Genomic DNA, 22,687 nt, shown 5'->3' with positions numbered 1-22,687 from the left:
TACCATACATACTATCTTTAGTCTGTAAGATAAGTATTTGATCTTGTGTTGGACAAAATGGCTGCAAAATTTAACCTCCCATTTTTTTATATTTATGTCTTATATATTTATGACTTAGACAAAGATATTCTTGATTATGGAATTGAAAATGCTTTTGGCAAGTAACAAAAGTAAACAACAACACATTTTTATAAAGCTTACTTCAATACATTTACAATTTGCTAGTATTATTTGAAAATCCCATGAAATAAAAATCTTACAGAGAATTGAAGATACTTTTCACTTGAATATTTTACAAAAATAGTCAAAGCCCACCACCACGTGCCATTGATTATAAAAGACGGCACTCAGACAGGATTTATATTGTGAAGGCCGGAAGTGTGCTCTTGGGTTTGGTTGGGTCACTTAACGACTGTCCTGTGTGTGCAGGGAGATTTGTAAACAAAAGGCTTTCCAGTTGTGATGGCCTCTATCCCTGCATTATATTAGTAGATCTACTTTGTTATGCTAATTAAACCTTCACTTTCTTTTGTTTCGCCTTGGACAGCTTGTTGTTAAAAGCTATCGTTAGCATTGTGTGCCGCTACGGATACTGCTGCTTCAGCTCATCAGCTAATCTTTGATCAGTTTAAAAAGGGCAAAAATTGGCCATTTCTACTAGCCATATTAATCTATTGTATAATAAAACCGATCGACACACAATAAGAGTAAAATTGTAAAGGTGTGACCATGTGGAGACATAAATTACATGTTTTGGCGTGAATAAAGAGTGTGATGTGTAAAATCTGGCGCTCTATGTATGGACTGCATTACTGAGCTCTTCTCAGGATCCTTTTCCAAATTGCATAAAATTCATAATAAAATAGGATAATTTCTCAATCTTCACATATCAAGTAACACTCTTACCTGCATCATCAGACTCGTTGAATTGCGAGTAGTTCACCACTTTTCTGTTCCTGTAAAGAAGTTAAAACAATATTGTTACTTTACATTAGCGATGCAGCGAACCTTTGAGCACCAACAATAGGCAGACAAAATTGCATTTTCGGCCGAATTAGTTTTAGCACTGAAACCGGATGTTGTGATGACTGACATAAGTAGGAAGCACAGCTTCCAAAGTACTGCACATTAGAAAACAATATGAAGTAAATCAATAAAAGTATTTAAAATAATTAAATAAATTGATATACCAAAAGAAGTAAAAACAAATCAATTAGCGTATTTTTTGGACTATATGTCGCAGTTTTTTTCATAGTTTGGCCGGGGGTGCGACTTATACTCAGGAGCGACTTATGTGTGAAATTATTAACACATTACCGTAAAATATCAAATAATATTATTTAGCTCATTCACGTAAGAGACTAGACGTATAAGATTTCATCGGATTTAGCGATTAGGAGTGACAGATTGTTTGGTAAACGTATAGCATGTTCTACATGTTATAGTTATTTGAATGACTCTTACCATAATATGTTACGTTAACATACCAGGCACGTTCTCAGTTGGTTATTTATGCCTCATATAACGTACACTTATTCAGCCTGTTCACTATTCTTTATTTATTTTAAATTGCCTTTCAAATGTCTATTTTTGGTGTTGGATTTTATCAAATAAATTTCCCCAAAAAATGTGACTTATACTCCAGTGCGACTTATATATGTTTTTTTCCTTCTTTATTGTGCACTTTCGCCCGGTGCGATTTATACTCCGAAAAATACGGTACATAAAACAAAAGACACAAAGGGCCACACAACTTATGCAGAGTAAAAAGCCATAAAATAAAAGTGGGTTTTAAAACGAGAGATGCAACGGTTATAAATGTTGACTGGATTATTACTGTCCGAGTACAGGGGTTGCCCTTAATGTATTTGATTGTGGTAAATAAAACATTTTTTGTGGCTGACAATTTAAGAAAACATTTTTTAAAATGTTTTTGTGTCCTCTTGCTTTGGCATAATTTTTGCCCTTATGATCTTCTGTAGTCCTCGCCCGACCCTTACTTCCTTAGATGATATTCACACGCGTAGCAAAACATGGCTAATGCTACTGAGAGCGAGACCTTTGTTCCAAAGAAAAGAAACGTTCTGTCAGTGCTTTAGATTTGCTGCAACAGACGTGAAACAAGTGACTGCACGCTGCAAAGTTTCTTTAAAAAAAGGCAGCAGTACAACAAACTAATTCCAGCATTTAAAAAACGCAACGGGCCGAGCGGGGGAAATGCATAGCTTTACGAGGTGCCGCAACAACACAATATTTCACCTATGGCCCCTTCTACACTAAGGGTAAATCCCACCTAACCTTATCCTTGTCCACACACACACAATGGTCGTTTAAGACGCCCTCCCTCCCTCCGTCCGCCGGCGCAACGTGACCTAGTACGCATGCGCGGAAAATGTGCACGTCATAGTCCCTCCAGTGTTGCTTTATGAGCAAGTTCTTAAATTAAATTGAACAATATCCAGTGTTGTGGTATTTCAATTAACTGGAATCTTGTGGGGCCCTATTGTAGTGAATCACACCTGAGACATCATAAATTAATCAAATCTCTTTTGGACATGAGAAAGTAAACAATGTGATAAAGAACATTTTACATCAATCAATCTAGGGATCTAGATCTCTGGTCAGGACACTTCCCACTCTTTTGCCTTCGCCTTCACCTTCATTGTCCATTCGTTTTTGGTGACTTTATATACTCTGGACCTAGACGTTGAGTCCGTGTCATACATGGCGGACAATAACTGATACAGTCTGCTTTGCCAGTCCAAATGTATTAGATGTTTTCCGTAGTCTTCCCTCGTCGGCCAGGTAATACAAAGCACACGCTACCTTTTTTATCACATCCACGGGAGCTCGCATTCTGTTTGTCTCTCCTTCTCCAAATGGACAAAGTTTTTCGGTAAGTAGAATCACAGCTGACCTGGACATTCGAAAGTTCTCTTGCCACCTGAGAAGTGTTGTATCCCAAATACTGTATTTTTCGGACTATAAGTCGCAGTTTTTTTTCATAGTTTGGCCGGGAGTGCGACTTATACTCAGGAGCGACTTATGTGTGAAATTATTAACACATTACCGTAAAATATCAAATAATATTATTTAGCTCATTCACGTAAGAGACTAGACGTATAAGATTTCATCGGATTTAGCGATTAGGAGTGACAGATTGTTTGGTAAACGTATAGCATGTTCTATATGTTATAGTTATTTGAATGACTTTTACCATAATATGTTACGTTAACATACCAGGCACGTTCTCAGTTGGTTATTTATGCGTCATATAACGTACACTTGTTCAGCCTGTTGTTCACTTTTCTTTATTTATTTTAAATTGCCTTTCAAATGTCTATTCTTGGTGTTGGATTTTATCAAATAAATTTCCCCCAAAAATGCGACTCATACTCCAGTGCGACTTATGTTTTTTTCCTTCTTTATTATGCATTTTCGGCCGGTGCAACTTATACTCCGAAAAATACGGTAGCTGCAATCGCTTTCTCTTAAGGTATTCATGTGTGATTTCAACAAGCGTCTGTACATGTAGAAGAAGGGGAAACACGGCATGTCTGGATGACTCGCCTCCATCTTTCTAGTGTTTACCTCCGAGTGGAAACAGGTTGTTATGAAGCTGGCTGTGGCTCGTTCTTTCCGACGTCACTTCCTGTGTGGGGCGCAGTCTTTCTGGCGTCACTTCCTCTCCGAACTCAGTTTGTAAACGATCAATGAGTCCATACAACGCTAAAAGCCGGAGATTCAAGAAATACACGGCGCACTTACCCGTGTAAAAAATGATCCAAGGAGAAGCACCTTAAACGATGGTTTAGTGTGGCTGACACGATGCTTAGGCTAAATAATTATTTGTTTAAGGAGTTATCCGGCTTAATGTAGACAGGGCCTAAGAAGCAGCATACTGTGGTTGAATCATCTAGTTAGCTTATGCTTGTTGAACTGGAGACGTCTGAAATAAATAGGTCTTGGTCAGCAATCTCATTAACATGACTTGATGTCACAGTTAAGAACTGCAGCCTACAGCCACCAAAGAACAGCAAAGTTTGTGCCCCCAGAGCAGTTTGAGGCAAAGCTTTTTTCGCTTTCGGACCAGACCTTACAAGACATCTTTTATGCAGTTTGAAAGACACAGCCGAAGAAAAGACACACGATGACGGCAAAGTTATTGAGTTTATTTTAATTTACCGTTCGATCGATTGCCTTTGAACATGTTGAAAAGAGGAACTGGAAATTGTGTTATATCATCTTGTAATTGTAAGCATGTTCGAAACGAACTCAAACCATTACTTCTATTCGCCCAGTCCAAGGATTGTATAAAATAATTGTAATAACATTTTTCTGCTCAACATCTAACTTTTTAAACCCGAACCATGTCCAAATCACGGATGTAGCAGCCTTTTTTGTAAACAGGTCCTTCTTCTCCGCCAAGCTTGCATCCAATTTCACATATAGGCAGGTGCGACGATGTCATCGACGATAGACTACAAATCTCCATCATGGCCAAATTTGGTCCCTCCCACCAACGCAGATGGCCCCTGGCACCCGTTTCCTGCGCCAATCGGATGGGCTTAGAACTGGTATCTGCTGGAGTGACCTCTCCAGTGTATCTACATGGCCTGAGCATGGAACTATGGAGGGCAAGCTGTTGTCCAGGCAGCAAGCCCACCCTCTCCGCATGGCTGGTGGATCCAAGGGAATGACGAGTGTCAATACAACTTGGCACCAGCGACGCCGCAGGATTTGCTGGAATGACGCTACAACGTCAAACCGCCTTCGGGACTCCGGCTCCTGATTTTCTGTCGGGGATTACTCCTTTAGCCTTACGAGTGGGTTGACCGCAAGGCAGCGGTGGTTTTGAGACTGGAGATTTCCTTCTCCTAGATGGACTGCCTTGCCAGGTTTACGAGCTCCATCTGCCCGAATGCGGCAGGTAGCACGGGGGTACATCTTACCCGTGGCAGTATAAGCCCGATCGAACGACCTGACTATAGCGTTTCTACTCGTATAGATTCTTCATTCAAAAGTCCAAGCAGCGTTTGTAGGTTTTACAGTACAACTAAAACAATTCTTACTTCATAAACCGTCCCATGTGTGACATACGTAGGAATGTTTTCATGCATATTTGTACATGCTATTGTAATGTAATGAAGCTAGCGTCATTAGCATTAGCTAATATGCGAACACTATTATTAACTTACAATGGCATTCTGTTTGTATAGTTTGAGTTTAGCAAATTATTGAATCTGTTGAGCTGATTGGAGAGCTAGCTTCCGCAGCTAGTGGGTCCATGACGATGACGTCCGTTTTGTTTGATAAGCCGTTTTACTGCCGTGTTACATACACCGTTTGGATACAATTTAGGCATGTAAATAAACATTTACAAAATCTTTCAGTGTAAAAAAAAGAAAAACTGTGGGTGCGGCTCTATATTCTGGAAAATACGGTAGACTATATACGTCCAGTCACTGGCCTGTACAGTGTGAACAATTTACTCGCATTTGCGACTTAAAATAGATAATGGGACGAGAAAAATAAAACAGCACTTGTGCATATCCAGATTTCAACAGTTTCATTCTTCCTATGCTAATAAAATAAATTCATAAAAAGTGGAGCAAATACAGTAAGATTTGGGGAAAAGAAACATTGTTGTTAGCAGACCTTGCTAGCGCTATATCTACCCTCGGCGCATCTGCTTAGCGCAGACATAATTAGGGCTGCAACTAACAACTAATTTGATAATCGATTAATCTGTCGATTATTACTTCGATTAATCGATTAATAATCGAATAAAAGAGACAAACTACATTTCTATCCTTTCCAGTATTTTATTGAAAAAAAACAGCATACTGGCACCATACTTATTTTGATTATTGTTTCTCAGCTGTTTGTAAATGTTGCAGTTTATAAAAAAAAATTTTTAAAGTAGCCGCTGCGCATGCGCATAGCATAGATCCAACAAATCGATGACTAAATTAATCGCCAACTATTTTTATAATCGTGCTACCATCAGGGGTGTTAATAGCATGGTGGATGTCCGCTTGGCTTTATGATAAACATAAATAAAGAGTTGTAGCAAATCGATGGCCTCGTCATTCCGACCAAAGAGCGGAACTGTAGTGACCCACTGCCGAGTAAAGTGGAGGGTGTTACCCCCGACAATATATTGGCCCTGGAGGGAACGTCTCCCCCGCGCTCCTCGACCACGGTCTGGGAGCCGACAAGCAGGAAATGTGCAACATGTTTGTTGGTGCCTGGTGAGGCAGGATCTTTAAAAATGAGTGCACCCGGTCGTAAAGGTGTTCTTTTTCTTAGCCCGCTTACATGGCGTGCAAAACATCTTTCCATCTTCATAAGTGAGCCATTTGCTGAAAAGTGGCTCCTGAAGCCACTTTTCATTGAAGCTTCGCCATGACCAAAACAATAACACGCAGGAGTCCTAATACCGGAAATGCAGTATATGTGTTTGATAAAACCTTCGGCGAATCAAAATTTAAGAAATTGTTCCGGAAAGTGCATTACTTTGAAGTCGACCAATAATTAATAATATTTAATAATTTGACCCGGAAAATATAAACAAAACAAAACACCGGCGGAAAGCGATAATCGATTTTTTTTTAAAAAGCAAGCCGGGCAGTTAAAAAAAAAATCTGCGTCCGGGTGATGATTTCTGATTTCAATGCGTAAAAACACACAAAGTGCATTAATGCCAACACTGAGGGTATTAACATGGGCGGACGACAGTTATTCAAATTGAGCCTTATTCTCATCTGGCAACTTCTTTTGGCTGTCTTTTTGACACTTAAATGTCCCATATAATGTACCACAGAACTGTTGGGTTTTTTTTGTAGATAATTTAGTGAAGTGAAGTGAATTATATTTATATAGCGCTTTTCTCTAGTGACTCAAAGCGCTTTTACATAATGAAACCCAATATCTAAGTTACATTTAAACCAGTGTGGGTGGCACTGGGGACAGGTGGGTAAAGTGTCTTGCCCAAGGACACAACGGCAGTGACTAGGATGGCGGAAGCGGAGATCGAACCTGGAACCCTGAAGTTGCTGGCACAGCCACTCTACCAACCGAGCTATACCGCCCCAATTTACTACCATTATTATCATTGAAAATGCAATATCAAATTTTATAACATGCATGCAAACCACTTAGAAAACGTTTTCCAATTGGCAAGGTTATCCTCTCGGGTAATCTACTTCCAGTGTTTACATCGGTCACGTCAAAAATTGCCTTCACGCTGGCTACCAATAAATATTGTAGAACTACGACTGGTTCGGAACTAACAGTGTTTGATTGTAACCATCCAAATTTAATTAGCAGCAAAGTAGAAAGCCGTCAAAGCTGTGGCTCGTTTAAAAACGCGGACATTTCACATGCCTGTATCTTGCAGAGAGTAGAAGACCACATTTGTGCTCCCGCATCACAGATGTATTGCCATGAAAAACTATTTCCATGTTGGAAATTGAGCAAGTTATTCATTTCGTTAACTAGGGCTGGGCGATATGGCAAAAAACTCATCACGATTAATTTTTCCATGTCAACCGATATCGATTCATTTTACAATTTTTTTTTTAATATATTAAAGGCGGGCTGGATTACACTGAGTACTGTTGCATCCCTACTGTTTACTACTACAGTCTCTTGTAACAGACATTTCCTCCATGTTTGATGGAGGTAGAATAGGCCAACAGCTGACAACTGTCATTTTGTTCATATATACAATTGTGCTTACTTGAGACAACGAGAACAGCTGAGTTGTTCCGAGATTTTCCGAGAGATACACTAGTTGCATCAGGGTCTGGAAGGACGTCAGGTGTTTGGTTTTTACAGGTGTTTACTTTTTTGTAAACATTGAACATAAGTCGCTGAAAATTGCATGGCCTTTTATACATTCGTTTATACAAAACTTTACTAAAGTTTACTACAAGTTAGGTCACACACCATATGCTACAGTCTATTTCAATTTGTTGACATTTGATTATTTGTATATCATATTACATTATTATTTATTTATGTATTTTGAGGGAAAGGGGGATAACAGAGTCCCCCTCTGGGTCATGGTGGTTCTTTGGTAAAATGTTTGCATTGATTATCTTTTACAGGCAATTTTCAATTTGCTTTCTGACCGTCTCTTCAGGATGCGCCAATTTATGGGCAGTCTTATTTACACGGTTCCAGTTCGACTGAGTCTGCTCCCCGCTATTTTTGTTGTAGCACTTCAATAGCAAGTCTACTGATAGATTAAGTGTGAACTATACGCTACTTTGTATTAGAAAAGGCAACAGTGGAGGATGCATGTGAATGTATGAGCCAGTCTGCCCCACAACAAGAGGATGGCGAAAAAACTGAGCTTATTGAATACAGAGCGCACTCCAATGCCAGACTCACGCAAAGCACTTTGGGTAAATCTCAACCATACAGTATATTGGACAGCAGGTACCAATAGGTAAGAAAAGTTGGTTTAGGAGCTCCTCTATTCCGCCCTCAAAGCCCTCTAAATAACTATCCAAAAACCACCAACAATACCCTATTTACATCCCATGACTATTATGTTGCGTTTTGTGAAACAAATCAAAATTTACGAGCAATAAAAACGCAATAAACAGCAACGGAAATTTGATCTGGCAAATATAAACAAAACACCGGCGGAAAGCGATAATCGATCAAATAAAAAAAACAAGCAAACCGGGCAGTTATTTTTTTAAAATCAGCGTCCTGGGGGCACGCGGGCTTCTGGAATTGCGCGTCCTTTCTGATTTCAATGCGTAAAAAGACACAAAAAGTGCGTTAACGCCAACACTGTGTAAATATGACATAATCAATGTGCCTGTTCTTACATTACATATATACTATATAAAACCATCATGGGTGCTTTCGGGTGTTTTACCCCAACCTTTTTTGCACCATGGACCGGTTTAATGTAGGCATTATTTTCAGGGACCAACTTTCCACTTGTGCCAGATAAGTACAGCAAAAATAAGTGCATTAAAAATACAACTTACTATAACGCTGAATTAGTGGGAGCCCTGGGCTTCTTTCTTTGGGATGAGATCCCCAGCAGGTTGACTGCAGATGGAAATCAGCCTTTGGCTACAATCCGTCACATTTATATTTTATATTAGAAAATGGACGGATGGATGTTTTAAAGGCCTACTGAAAGCCACTACTACCGACCACGCAGTCTGATAGTTTATATATCAATGATGAAATCTTAACATTATAACACATGCCAATACGGCCGGGTTAACTTATAAAGTGACATTTTAAATTTGCCGCTAAACTTCCGGTTCGAAACGCCTCTGAGGATGACGTATGCGCGTGACGTGGCCCGGCGAACACGGGTATGCCTTCCACATTGAAGTCGATACGAAAAAGCTCTGTTTTCATTTCATAATTCCACAGTATTCTGGACATCTGTGTTCGTGAATCTGTTTCAATCATGTTCATTGCATTATGGAGAAGGAAGCCAAGCAAGCAAAGAAGAAAGTTGTCGGTGCGAAATGGACGTATTTTTCGAACGTAGTCAGCCACAACAGTACACAGCCGGCGCTTCTTTGTTTACATTCCCGAAAGATGCAGTCAAGATGGAAGAACTCGGATAACAGAGACTCTAACCAGGAGGACTTTTGATTTGGATACACAGACGCCTGTAGAGAACTGGGACAACACAGACTCTTACCAGGATTACTTTGATTTGGATGACAAAGACGCAGACGTGCTACTGTGAGTATGCAGCTTTGGCTTTTTTTTGCGTATGTACGTAACTTTTTTAAAATATATAAGCTTTATGAACCTTGGGTTAGGTGAACGGTCTTTTGGGCTGAGTGATTGTGTGTGTTGATCATGTGTTTGAATTGTATTGGCGTGTTCTATGGAGCTAGGAGCTAGCAGAGGAGCTAGCATAACACGTACCGTACCTACGTGCGCGTCACGTACGTAACTTTTTAAAAATATATAAGCTTTATGAACCTTGGATTAGGTGAACGGTCTTTTGGGCTGAGTGATTGTGTGTGTTGATCATGTGTTTGAATTGTATTGGCGTGTTCTATGGAGCTAGGAGCTAGCAGAGGAGCTAGCATAACACATACCGTACCTACGTGCGCGTCACGTACGTAACTTTTTAAAAATATATAAGCTTTATGAACCTTGGGTTAGGTGAACGGTCTTTTGGGCTGAGTGATTGTGTGTGTTGATCAGGTGTTTGAATTGTATTGGCGTGTTCTATGGAGCTAGGAGCTAGCAGAGGAGCTAGGAGCTAGCATAACAAACACGCAGGTGTTATTATGCAGGATTAATTTGTGGCATATTAAATATAAGCCTGGTTGTGTTGTGGCTAATAGAGTATATATATGTCTTGTGTTTATTTACTGTTGTAGTCATTCCCAGCTGAATATCAGGTCACCCCCGGCTCTCACAGCATCTTCCACTCCCCACTAGTCCTTCACTTGCACTTTCCTCATTTAAAAATATTTCATCCTCGCTCAAATTAATGGGGAAATTGTCGCTTTCTCGGTCCGAATCTCTCTCACTTCATGCGGCCATCATTGTAAACAATAGGGAACTTTGCGTATATGTTCAACTGACTACGTCACGCTACTTCCGGTAGGGGCAAGCCTTTTTTTTATCAGATACCAAAAGTTGCAATCTTTATCGTCGTTGTTCTATACTAAATCCTTTCAGCAAAAATATGGCAATATCGCGAAATGATCAAGTATGACACATAGAATAGATCTGCTATCCCCGTTTAAATAAAAAAAATTCATTTCAGTAGGCCTTTAATGTGCATTGTATCATGTCACAAATATAACAAATGGCAACTTCCTATGAGGAGTTTTATTTTACATCTATAAACAAGCTTATTGGTGTGTGTAGTTTGACAAGCAAAAGTTAAGTCGGAGAAAATGCAGTCGTTTATAAATGATTTAATGTTTCTGTGCGGCCCGGTAGCAAATGCGTCACGGACCGGTACCAGTCCCCGGACCGGTGGTTGAGGACCAGTGTTTTAGAGCGCTTTATGGGCAGAATAGAGCGACTCCAACTGACTCCATTCTTAGCTGACTTTTACTAACTTTTATCTACAACGTAGAATGAATTAAAGAAAAAAAACCTTGTTCTTGTCTTACATAAGAATTGTGAATTCCAAAAAAGTGCAGTTCCCCTTTAACGCTAAGGTAATGTTTTTAGAATTACACGCATTATACAAAATGTATCAAAGTGTCCCCCGTCTTTTCATTTTTATGCATGTGAACTTCACTGAAAACATTTGAACACCCCTGTGGTTTTATTGCTTTTGATTTGGAGGACTGTATCAATTGTAGAGTTTTGCAGCTTTTTCTGTTTAATTAAAATACATCCTCAAAACTGTATGCAATAAAGTTAAGCAGTATTGCATTTTGTTTACTTAGTGTACCCCCAAAAGCGAGGTAGCATCAAACCGTGATGATGGCCACCGTTACACGCCTACTTCATTGTGTTTTAAATGAATGTGTGCAATTCACACGCAGAGGTGATGTACAACAATAATGTTTAGGAAAATGTGGATGAAAAATGTGGAACTGGGGAGTTTTTTTTCCCACAGCGAATCGCATGTAAAACGGCATTATGTTGCCTTTTGTAAAACAAATCAAAATTTACGAGCAATAAAAATGCACTAAGCGGGGGCGTAAATTTGATCTGGCAAATATAAACAAAACACCGGTGGAAAGCGATAATCGATCAAATAAAAAAAATAAAAAAGCAAACCGGGCAGTTATTTTTTAAAAATCAGCGTCCGGGTGGCGCGCTGGCTTCTGGAATTGCGCGTCCTTTCTGATTTCAATGCGTAAAAAGACACAAAACGTGCGTTAACGCCAACACTGTGTAAATATGACATATTTTCAATGTGTCTGTTCTTACATTACATATATACTATATAAAACCATCATGGGTGCTTTTGGGTGTTTTAGAGCGCTTTATGGGCAGAATAGAGCGACTCCAACTGACTCCATTCTTAGCTGACTTTATAACGTTTATTTACAATACAGAATTAATTTTAAAAAAACAGAAAAAAATTTGTTTTTGTCTTACATAGGAATTGTGAATGATAGGCAAAATTCAAAAAAGTTGCAGTTCCCCTTTAACACAAAGCTAATGTTTTTAGAATTATACTGGATTGCCTCACGCATTACACCACGACTGTCAAACGTACGGCCCGAGGGCCGGATCAGGCCTGCGAACAGGTTTTATCCGGCCCGCGGGATGAGTTTGCGAAGTATAAAAATGTACCTGAAATTTTCTTATGAAAAAAATGTTTCTAAATGTGTCTACTGGATGTCGCAATAGCAATTCTTTGTATCTTTGTAGATGATGCTACATTTGTACAAAATAAACCACATGATGTTAGTACATCAGTCGAGGAAAATGATCAAACTACATAAATAACATACTGTAATTTGATTTTGATATTATTTTCTTATTAAATTAAATAGATTGAAAATGAACACCAATGAGTTGACTGATGAACATTATGACATAATTGATTCAGAAAATATAAAGAACGACAAAAAGATAGAATAGATAGAATACTAGCATGTAAGTGTAAAAAAAACAACAACAACATTATGATTTGTACATTTTCAGAATGTGCTTGTTCTAAATGTGTCCACTGGGTGTCGCAATAGCAATTATTTGAAGATTATGCTAATATATGTACAAAATAAACCACATGATGTTAGTACATCAGTCGAGGAAAATGATCAAACCACATAAATAACACTGTAATTTGAATTTGATATTATTTTCTTATCTTGATAGAATGAAAATTAACACCAACGAGTTGACTGATGAACATTATGACAATTTATTCAGAAAATATAAAGAACGACAGATAAAGATAAAATAGATAGAATACCAACATGTAAGTGTAAAAAAAACAACAACAACATTATGATTTGTACATTTTCAGAATGTGCTTGTTCTATTTTTAAACAAAGAAAACAATCTAAAGTTGTCTTTATTTTTAAGTTATCGTGCCGTGATTTTACCAGTCCTGCCCACTTGGGAGTAGATTTTTCTCCATGTGGCCCCCGATCTAAAAAATGAATTTGAAAAATAAAAATCCTCAAAACTATATATCCAATAAAGTTAAGCAGTATTGTATTTGGTTTACTGAGTGTACCCCCAAAAGCGAGGTAGCATCAAACCGTGATGATGGCTACCGTTACACGCCTACTTCATTGTGTTTTAAATGAATGTGTGCAACTCACACGCAGAGGTGATGTACAACAATAATGTTTAGGAAAACGTGGATGAAAAATGTGGAACTGGGGAGGTTTTTTTCCCACGGCGAATCGCATATTAAACAACATTATGTTGCGTTTTGTGAAACAAATCAAAATTTACGAGCAATAAAAACGCAATAAACGGGGGCGGAAATTTGATCCGGCAAATATAAACAAAACACCGGCGGAAAGCGATAATCGATCAAATAAAAAAAAACAAGCAAACCGGGCAGTTATTAAAAAAAATCAGCGTCCGGGGGGCGCGCGGGCTTCTGGAATTGCGCGTCCTTTCTGATTTCAATGCGTAAAAAGACACAAAACGCGCGTTAACGCCAACATTGTGTAAATATGACATATTATCAACGTGTCTGTTCTTACATTACGTCCGGGGGGCGCGCGGGCTTCTGGAATTGCGCGTCCTTTCTGATTTCAATGCGTAAAAAGACACAAAACGCGCATTAACGCCAACACTGTGTAAATATGACATATTATCAACGTGTCTGTTCTTACATTACATATATACTATATAAAACCATCATGGGTGCTTTTGGGTGTTTTAGAGCGCTTTATGGGCAGAATAGGGCGACTCCAACTGACTCCATTCTTAGCTGACTTTTACTAACGTTTCTTTACAATCAATAAAAAATTAAAAATAAAAACGTGTTCTTGTCTTACATAGGAATTGTGAATGATATGCAAAATTCCCAAAAAGTGCAGTTACCCTTTAACACAAAGCTAATGTTTTTAGAATGACACTGGATTGCCTCACGCATTACACCAGTGGTGTCAAACGTACGTACGGACCGAGGGCCGGATCAGGCCCGCGAACAGGTTTTATCCGGCCCGCGGGATGAGTTTGTTAAGTATAAAATTAACCTGAAATTTTTGAATGAAAAAAAATGTTGTTCTAAATGTGTCCACTGGATGTCGCAATAGCAAATCTTTGTAGATTATGCTAATATATGTACAAAATAAACCACATGTTAGTACATCAGGCGAGGAAAATGATCAAACTACATAAATAATATACTGTAATTTCATTTTGATATTATTTTCTTATCTTGATAGATTGAAAATTAACACCAATGAGTTGACTGATGAACATTATGACATAATTTATTCAGAAAATATAAAGAACGACAAATAAAGATAGAATAGGTAGAACACTAACATGTACCGTATTTTTCGGAAAATAAGTCGCACCTGCCGAAAATGCATAATAAAGAAGGAAAAAAAACATATATAAGCCGCACTGGACTATAGGTCGCATTTTTTGGGGAAATGTATTTGATAAAACCCAACACCAAGAATAGACATTTGAAAGGCAATTTAAAATAAATAAAGAATAGTGAACAACAGGCTGAATAAAAGTATGTTATATAACGCATAAATAACCAACTGAGAACGTGCCTGGTATGTTAACGTAAAATATGGTAAGAGTCATTCAAATAACTATAACATATAGAACATGCTATACGTTTACCAAACAGTCTGTCACTCCTAATCGCTAAATCCCATGAAATCTTATACGTCTAGTCTCTTACATGAAGGAGCTAAATAATATTATTTGATATTTTACGGTAATGTGTTAATAATTTCACACATAAGTCGCTCCTGAGTATAAGTCGCACCCCGGCCAAACTATGAAAAAAACTGCGATGTATCGTCCGAAAAATAGGGTAAGTGTAAAAAAAAAACAACAACAACATTATGATTTGTACATTTTCAGAATGTGCTTGTTCTATTTTTAAACAAAGAAAACAATCTAAAGTTGTCTTTATTTTTAAGTTATCGTGCCGTGATTTTATCAGTCCGGCCCACTTGGGAGTAGATTTTTCTCCATGCGGCCCCCGATCTAAAATTTATTTGAAAAAAAGAAAAAATCCTCAAAACTATATATCCAATAAAGTTAAGCAGTATTGTATTTGTTTACTGAGTGTACCCCCAAAAGCGAGGTAGCTTCAAACCGTGATGATGGCCACCGTTACACGCCTACTTCATTGTGTTTTAAATGAATGTGTGCAATTCACAACGCGGAGGTGATGTACAACAATAATGTTTAGGAAAACGTGGATGAAAAATGTGGAACTGGGGAGTTTTTTCCCACGGCGAATCGCATGTGAAACGGCATTATGTTGCATTTTGTGATACAAATCAAAATTTACGAGCAATAAAACGCAATAAACGAGGGCGGAAATTGAATCCGGCAAATATAAACAAAACACCGGCGGAAAGCGATAATCGATCAAATAAAAAATAAAAAACAAGCAAACCGGGCAGTTATTTAAGAAAAACCAGTGTCCGGGGGGAGCGCTGGCTTCTGGAATTGCGCGTCCTTTCTGATTTCAATGCGTAAAAAGACACAAAACGCGCGTTAAGGCCAACACTGTGTAAATATGACATATTTTCAATGTGTCTGTTCTTACATTACATATACAGGTATACTATATAAAACCATCTTGGGTGCTTTTGGGTGTTTTAGAGCGCTTTATGGGCAGAATAGAGCGACTCCAACTGACTCCATTCTTAGCTGACTTTTACTAACGTTTATTTACAATGAATAAAAATAAAAAAATAAAAACGTGTTCTTGTCTTACATAGGAATTGTGAATGATAGGCAAAATTCACAAAAAGTGCTGTTACCCTTTAACACAAGCTAATGTTTTTAGAATGACACTGGATTGCCTCACGCATTACACCAGGGCTGTCAAACGTACGGCCCGAGGGCCGGATCAGGTCCGCGAACAGGTTTTATCCGGCCTGCGGGATGAGTTCGCGAAGTATAAAAATGTACCTGAAATTTTCTTATGAAAAAATGTTTTAAATGTGTCCAGTGGATGTCGCAATAGCAATTCTTTGTAGATTATGCTAATATATGTACAAAATAAACCACATGATGTTAGTACATCAGTCGAGGAAAATGATCAAACCACATAAATAACACTGTAATTTTGAATTTGATATTTCTTATCTTGATAGATTGAAAATTAACACCAACGAGTTGACTGGTGATCATATGACATAATTTATTCAAAAAATATAAATAACGACAAATAAAGATAGAATAGGTAGAATACTTTCATGTACCGTATTTTCGGAGTATAAGTCGCACTGGAGTATAAAGTCGCATTTTTGGGGGAAATGTATTTGATAAAACCCAACACAAAGAATAGACATTTGAAAGGCAATTTAAAATAAATAAAGAATAGTGAACAACAGGCTGAATAAGTGTACGTTATATGTGGCATAAATAACCAACTGAGAACGTGCCTGGTATTTTAACGTAACATATTATGGTAAGAGTCATTCAAATAACTATAACATATAGAACATGCTATACATTTACCAACAATCTGTCACTCCTAATCGCTAAATCCCATGAAATCGTATTCGTCTAGTCTCTTACGTGGAGGAGCTAAATAATATTATTTGATATTTTACGGTAATGTGTTAATAATTTCACACATAAGTCGCTCCTGAGTATAAGTCGCACCCCAGCCAAACTATGAAAAAAACTGCGACTAATAGCCCAAAAAATACGGTAAGTGTAAAAAAACAACAACAACAACATTATGATTTGTACATTTTCAGAATGTGCTTGTTCTATTTTTAAACAAAGAAAACAATCTAAAGGTGTCTTTATTTTTAAGTTATCGTGCCGTAATTTTACCAGTCCGGCCCACTTGGCAGTCAGATTTTTCTCCATGTGGCCCCCGATCTAAAATGTATTTAAAAAAATAAAAAAAATCCTCAAACTATATATCCAATAAAGTTAAGCAGTATTGTATTTTGTTTACTGAGTGTACCTCCAAAAGCGAGGTAGCATCAAACCGTGATGATGGCCACCGTTACACGCCTACTTCATTGTGTTTTAAATGAATGTGTGCAATTCACACGCAGAGGTGATGTACAACAATATTGTTTAGGAAAACGTGGATGAAAAATGTGGAACTGGGGAGTTTTTTTCCCACGGCGAATCGCATGTGAAACGGCATTATGTTGCGTTTTGTGATACAAATCAAAATTTACGAGCAATAAAAACGCAAAAACTGGGGCGGAAATTTAATCCGGCAAATATAAACAAAACACCGGCGGAAAGCGATAATCGATCACATTTTAAAAAACAAGCAAACCGGGCAGTTATTTTAAAAAAATCAGTGTCCGAGGGGAGCGCTGGCTTCTGGAATTGCGCGTCCTTTCTGATTTCAATGCGTAAAAAGACACAAAACGTGCGTTAACGCCAACACTGTGTAAATATGACATATTTTCAATGTGTCTGTTCTTACATTACATATATACTATTTATAAAACCATCATGGGTGCTTTTGGGTGTTTTAGAGCGCTTTATGGGCAGAATAGAGCGACTCCAACTGACTCCATTCTTAGCTGACTTTTACTAATGTTTATTTACAATGAATAAAAAAAATAAAAAATAAAAACGTGTTCTTGTCTTACATAGGAATTGTGAATGATAGGCAAAATTCACAAAAAGTGCTGTTACCCTTTAACACAAAGCTAATGTTTTTAGAATGACACTGGATTGCCTCACGCATTACACCAGGGCTGTCAAACATACGGCCCGAGGGCCGGATCAGGCCCGCGAACAGGTTTTATCCGGCCCGCGGGATGAGTTTGCCAAGTATAAAAATGTACCTGAAATTTTCTTATGAATTTTTTTTTCTAAATGTGTCCACTGGATGTCGCAATAGCAATTCTTTGTAGATTATGTACATAATATATGTACAAATAAACCACATGATGTTAGTACATTATTCGAGGAAAATGATCAAACACATAAATAACACTGTAATTTTAATTTGATATTATTTTATTATCTTGATAGATTGAAAATTAACACCAACGAGTTGACTGATGAACATTATGACATAATTTTTTCAGAAAATATAAATAACGACAAATAAAGATAGAATAGGTAGAATACTAACATGTACCGTATTTTTCGGAGTATAAGTCGCACTGGAGTATAAGTCGCACCTGCCGAAAATGCATAATAAAGAAGGAAAAAAAAACATAAGTCGCACTGGAGTATAAGTCGCATTTTTTGGGGAAATGTATTTGATAAAATCCAAAACCAAGAATAGACATTTGAAAGGCAATTTAAAATAAATAAAGAATAGTGAACAACAGGCTGAATAAGTGTACGTTATATGAGGCATAAATAACCAACTGAGAACGTGCCTGGTATGTTAACGTAACATATTATGGTAAGAGTCATTCAAATAACTATAACATATAGAACATGCTATACGTTTACCAAACAATCTGTCACTCCTAATCGCTAAATCCCATGAAATCTTATACGTCTAGTCTCTTACGTGAATGAGCTAAATAATATTATTTGATATTTTACGGTAATGTGTTAATAATTTCACACATAAGTCGCTCCTGGGTATAAGTCGCAACCCCGGCCAAACTATGAAAAAAACTGCGACTTATAGTCCGAAAAATACGGTAAGTGTAAAAAAAAACAACAACAACATTATTTATTTGTACATTTTCAGAATGTGCTTGTTCTGTTTTTAAACAAAGAAAACAATCTAAATTTGTCTTTATTCATAAGTTATCGTGCCGTGATTTCACCAGTTCGGCCCACTTGGCAGTAGATTTTTCTCCATGTGGCCCCCGATCTAAAAAATTTTTTTTTTTAAATCCTCAAAACTATATATCCAATAAAGTTAAGCAGTATTGTATTTTGTTTACTGAGTGTACCCCCTAAAGCGAGGTAGCATCAAACCGTGATGATGGCCACCGTTACACGCCTACTTCATTGTGTTTTAAATGAATGTGTGCAATTCACACGCAGAGGTGATGTACAACAATATTGTTTAGGAAAACGTGGATGAAAAATGTGGAACTGGGGAGTTTTTTTTCATAGCGAATCGCATGCAAAACGGCATTATGTAGCGTTTTGTGAAACAAAGACACACCAGCATATATATATATATATATATTTAACAACATCCATCACTAGTATTAGCCTCAGTTCATATAAAGCAGGCTTTTTCTACACGTTTCTCGCAATCCCATCTGTTGATTACGCTATCACGTGTATTTAGGCAGGGGGGAAAAGCGACTTGATGACGGATATAATTGTAAAAGAGAGAAGGTAAATGGCTGAAAATGGAGAATGTTGGATGCTAAGACGCAGTCAATGAGGGAATAATCAGGCCTTTAGCAAAGCAGCTAAAATAACGCTCGCATTCATTCTTGTCGGGAGCGTTATTTTAATGGGGAAATTGAAAAAAATAAAATAGAATAGAAGCGTTAGTGAGGTCCTTTATGAACAAAAGCGTGCGGGGAGGACGGCACACATGTTCGTTTTGTCAGCAAATGCATTCCGAAAAGACAACATGGCGGCGGCGTGCGCTAGCTGCTAGCCTCCGTGCTAACGTGTGCCGGATGAGGACCTACCTTACTGGTCTGGCCATCATGCAGCAACTGTAATGTCTGGGCTTCTACAGCCTTTTCCAGCGGGCAGAAGGAGGGAAAAAAAGCAGCGCTAACTAAAAAAAAAACCGACGGTGGATTCCCGCGCTGTAAAAAAGACCCAGGCGAGCCAAGGAGCACACGAATCCTCGTCCGAGTACGCGCTTCAAAAAATCAAACGTTTAAGACGACGTCTCCTTCAAATGGACATTTGTTACATTTATTTTTCCACCCCCAACGCAAAACGTTGAATAAAACAAAGTGAAATTGCAACACTGTGCAACCAAACGCTGGAGTCCAGATGGGTGGGGCCTACATGAGGAGGTCCCGCCCACACTGGGTCGTGAAAGGAGAAGCGGGGACATGCGTCGCTCTCATTGGCTGGTTTGAAACCAGCATCGGACTTTTCATTGGACGCCCGCGCTGCCCAAGCTGACTGATTTGTTGCCACCTCGCTCCCCGCCTTCTTCAGGGGGTCCGTGGTAGTGACACCGGACGAAACAAGGCCAAAATCAACAAACTGCAACATTTCGACGTGGTTTTCATGCTCCACCTGCAACGTTTCACCTAGAATAAATAAGTGCAGTACAAAAATACTGCAAAGTGCATTGAGCAAGTCAAACACTGGATGTGCCAAAATGTCCTGCAACTAAATGAAGATAAAACTGAGATAATTGTTTTTGGTGCTAAAAAAGAAAGGTTTAAAGTCATCCAACACCTTCAATCACTGTCCCTGAAAACCTCAAATAAAGCCAGAAATCTTGGGGTGATTTTAGATTCTGATTTACATTTCGACAGTCACCTCAAATCAGTAACAAAATCGGCCTACTATCACCTCAAAAATGTAACAAGACTTAAAGGCCTACTGAAATTTTTTTATTTATTTAAATGGGGATAGCAGATCCATTCTATGTGTCATACTTGATCATTTCGCGATATTGCCATATTTTTGCTGAAAGGATTTAGTAGAGAACATCGACGATAAAGTTCACAACTTTTGGTCGCTGATAAAAAAAGCCTTGCCTGTACCGGAAGTAGCGTGACGTCGCAGGTTGAAAGGCTCCTCACATTTCCCCATTGTTTACACCAGCAGCGAGAGCGATACAGACTGAGAAAGCGACGATTACCCCATTAATTGAGCGAGGATGAAAGATTTGTGGATGAGGAACGTGAGAGTGAAGGACTAGAGTGCAGTGCAGGGTGTATCTTTTTTCGCTCTGACCGTAACTTAGGTACAAGGGCTCATTGGATTCCACACTTTCTCCTTTTTCTATTGTGGATCACGGATTTGTATTTTAAACCACCTCGGATACTATACCTTCTTGAAAATGAGAGTCGAGAACGCAAAATGGACATTCACAGTGACTTTTATCTCCACGACAATACATCGGCGAAGCACTTTAGCTACGGAGCTAACGTGATAGCATCGGGCTTAACTGCAGATAGAAACAAAATAAATAAACCCCTGACTGGAAGGATAGACAGAAAATCAACAATACTATTAAACCATGGACATGTAACTACAAGGTTAATGCTTTCCAGCCTGGCGAAGGTTAACAATGCTGTTGCTAACGACGCCATTGAAGCTAACTTAGCTACGGGACCTCCCAGAGCTATGCTAAAAACATTAGCTATCCACCTACGCCAGCCAGCCCTCATCTGCTCATCAACACCCGTGCTCACCTGTGTTCCAGCGATCGACGGAGCGACGAAGGACTTCACCCGATCATCGATGCGGTCTGCTATCCAAGTCAAAGTCCTCCTGGTTGTGTTGCTGCAGCCAGCCGCTAATACACCGATCCCACCTACAGCTTTCTTCTTTGCAGTCTTCATTGTTCATTAAACAAATTGCAAAATATTCACCAACACAGATGTCCAGAATACTGTGGAATTTTGCGATGAAAACTGAGCTTTTTGTATTTGATACAATGGTGTCCGAATACTTCCGTTTCAAGGATTGACGTCACGCGCATACGTCATCATACATAGACGTTTTCAACCGGAAGTTTTGCGGGAAATTTAAAATTGCACTTTATAAGTTACCTGGCCGTATTGGCATGAGTTGCAATGTTAAGATTTCATCATTGATATATAAACTATCAGACTGCGTGGTCGGTAGTAGTGGGTTTCAGTAGGCCTTTAATGGCCAAAGGCAGGGGTCGGGAACCTTTTTGGCTGAGAGAGCCATATAATATTCTTTAACTCTGAATACAACTAAATGTGTGCATTTTTAAGTAAGACCAACATTTTTAGAGAATAATAAGTCTCTTTTTCTTTTTAATAACATTGTTATTCTGAAGGTAACCAATAATAAATAAAATACTTCTTACCATTAATGCTGCATGGTTTTGCTGATGGCTTTGTAGTCTGGTTGATACGTGGTTATTTTTAACACTGTGATGACCAGCGGAATTATTCATTAGTTATCGTGTTAAGCAATGTCAGCTAGGAATTATCTGAGAGCCAGATGCAGTCATCAAAAGAGCCACATCTGGCTCTAGAGCCATAGGTTCCCTACCACTGGCCAAAGGTAAAGATGTGTGTGTCCAAGTTAAAGGAAACGGCACACTGTCTTATTTTAATAGATTTATTACAATCTTTGGCAAGCTTGGTAATGTTTGCTGTGGTCTGGAACAACATGGCACACAAACAACTATCTGAAATGCAGCCAATATTACATACAGAAAATGTTTCATGAGACATGCAAAACTAAACTACCGTATATACAAAGAGGATAAAAGTAAAGGATATTAAATGATCTCAAATATACCTACAGATGAGGCATAATGAGGCAGTTTGTACATACAGCTAGCCTAAATAGCATGTTAGCATTGATTAGCTTGCAGTCATGCACTGACCAAATATGCCTGATTAGCACTCCAACAAGTCAATAACATCAACAAAGCTCACCTTTGTGCGTTCACGCACAGCATAAAATGTTTGGTGGACAAAATGAGACAAAGAAGGAG

The 22,687-nt window shown here is 38.4% G+C and overlaps 1 protein-coding gene across 1 annotated transcript in view; it reads right to left on the bottom strand.

The window, feature by feature from the left end:
- The window catches only part of nucks1a (nuclear casein kinase and cyclin-dependent kinase substrate 1a), a 38,870-nt gene extending 18,828 nt beyond the window's left edge, over window positions 1-20,042 (bottom strand). The window contains exons 1-2 of the mRNA XM_062037486.1: window positions 19,704-20,042; window positions 907-956 (exon numbers count right to left, since the gene is read on the bottom strand). Of these exons, the coding sequence (XP_061893470.1) occupies window positions 907-956; window positions 19,704-19,723 (70 nt within the window). The 5' untranslated portion in view covers window positions 19,724-20,042. The remainder of the gene's footprint in view (window positions 1-906; window positions 957-19,703) is intronic.
- Window positions 20,043-22,687: the final 2,645 nt, after the last annotated feature.

Source organism: Entelurus aequoreus, linkage group LG26 (genome assembly GCF_033978785.1).
Source record: "Entelurus aequoreus isolate RoL-2023_Sb linkage group LG26, RoL_Eaeq_v1.1, whole genome shotgun sequence".
Classification (NCBI taxonomy): domain Eukaryota; kingdom Metazoa; phylum Chordata; class Actinopteri; order Syngnathiformes; family Syngnathidae; genus Entelurus; species Entelurus aequoreus.
The sequence above is the reverse complement of the archived record's forward strand: the minus strand, read 5'-3'. Positions and strand labels throughout refer to the sequence as shown.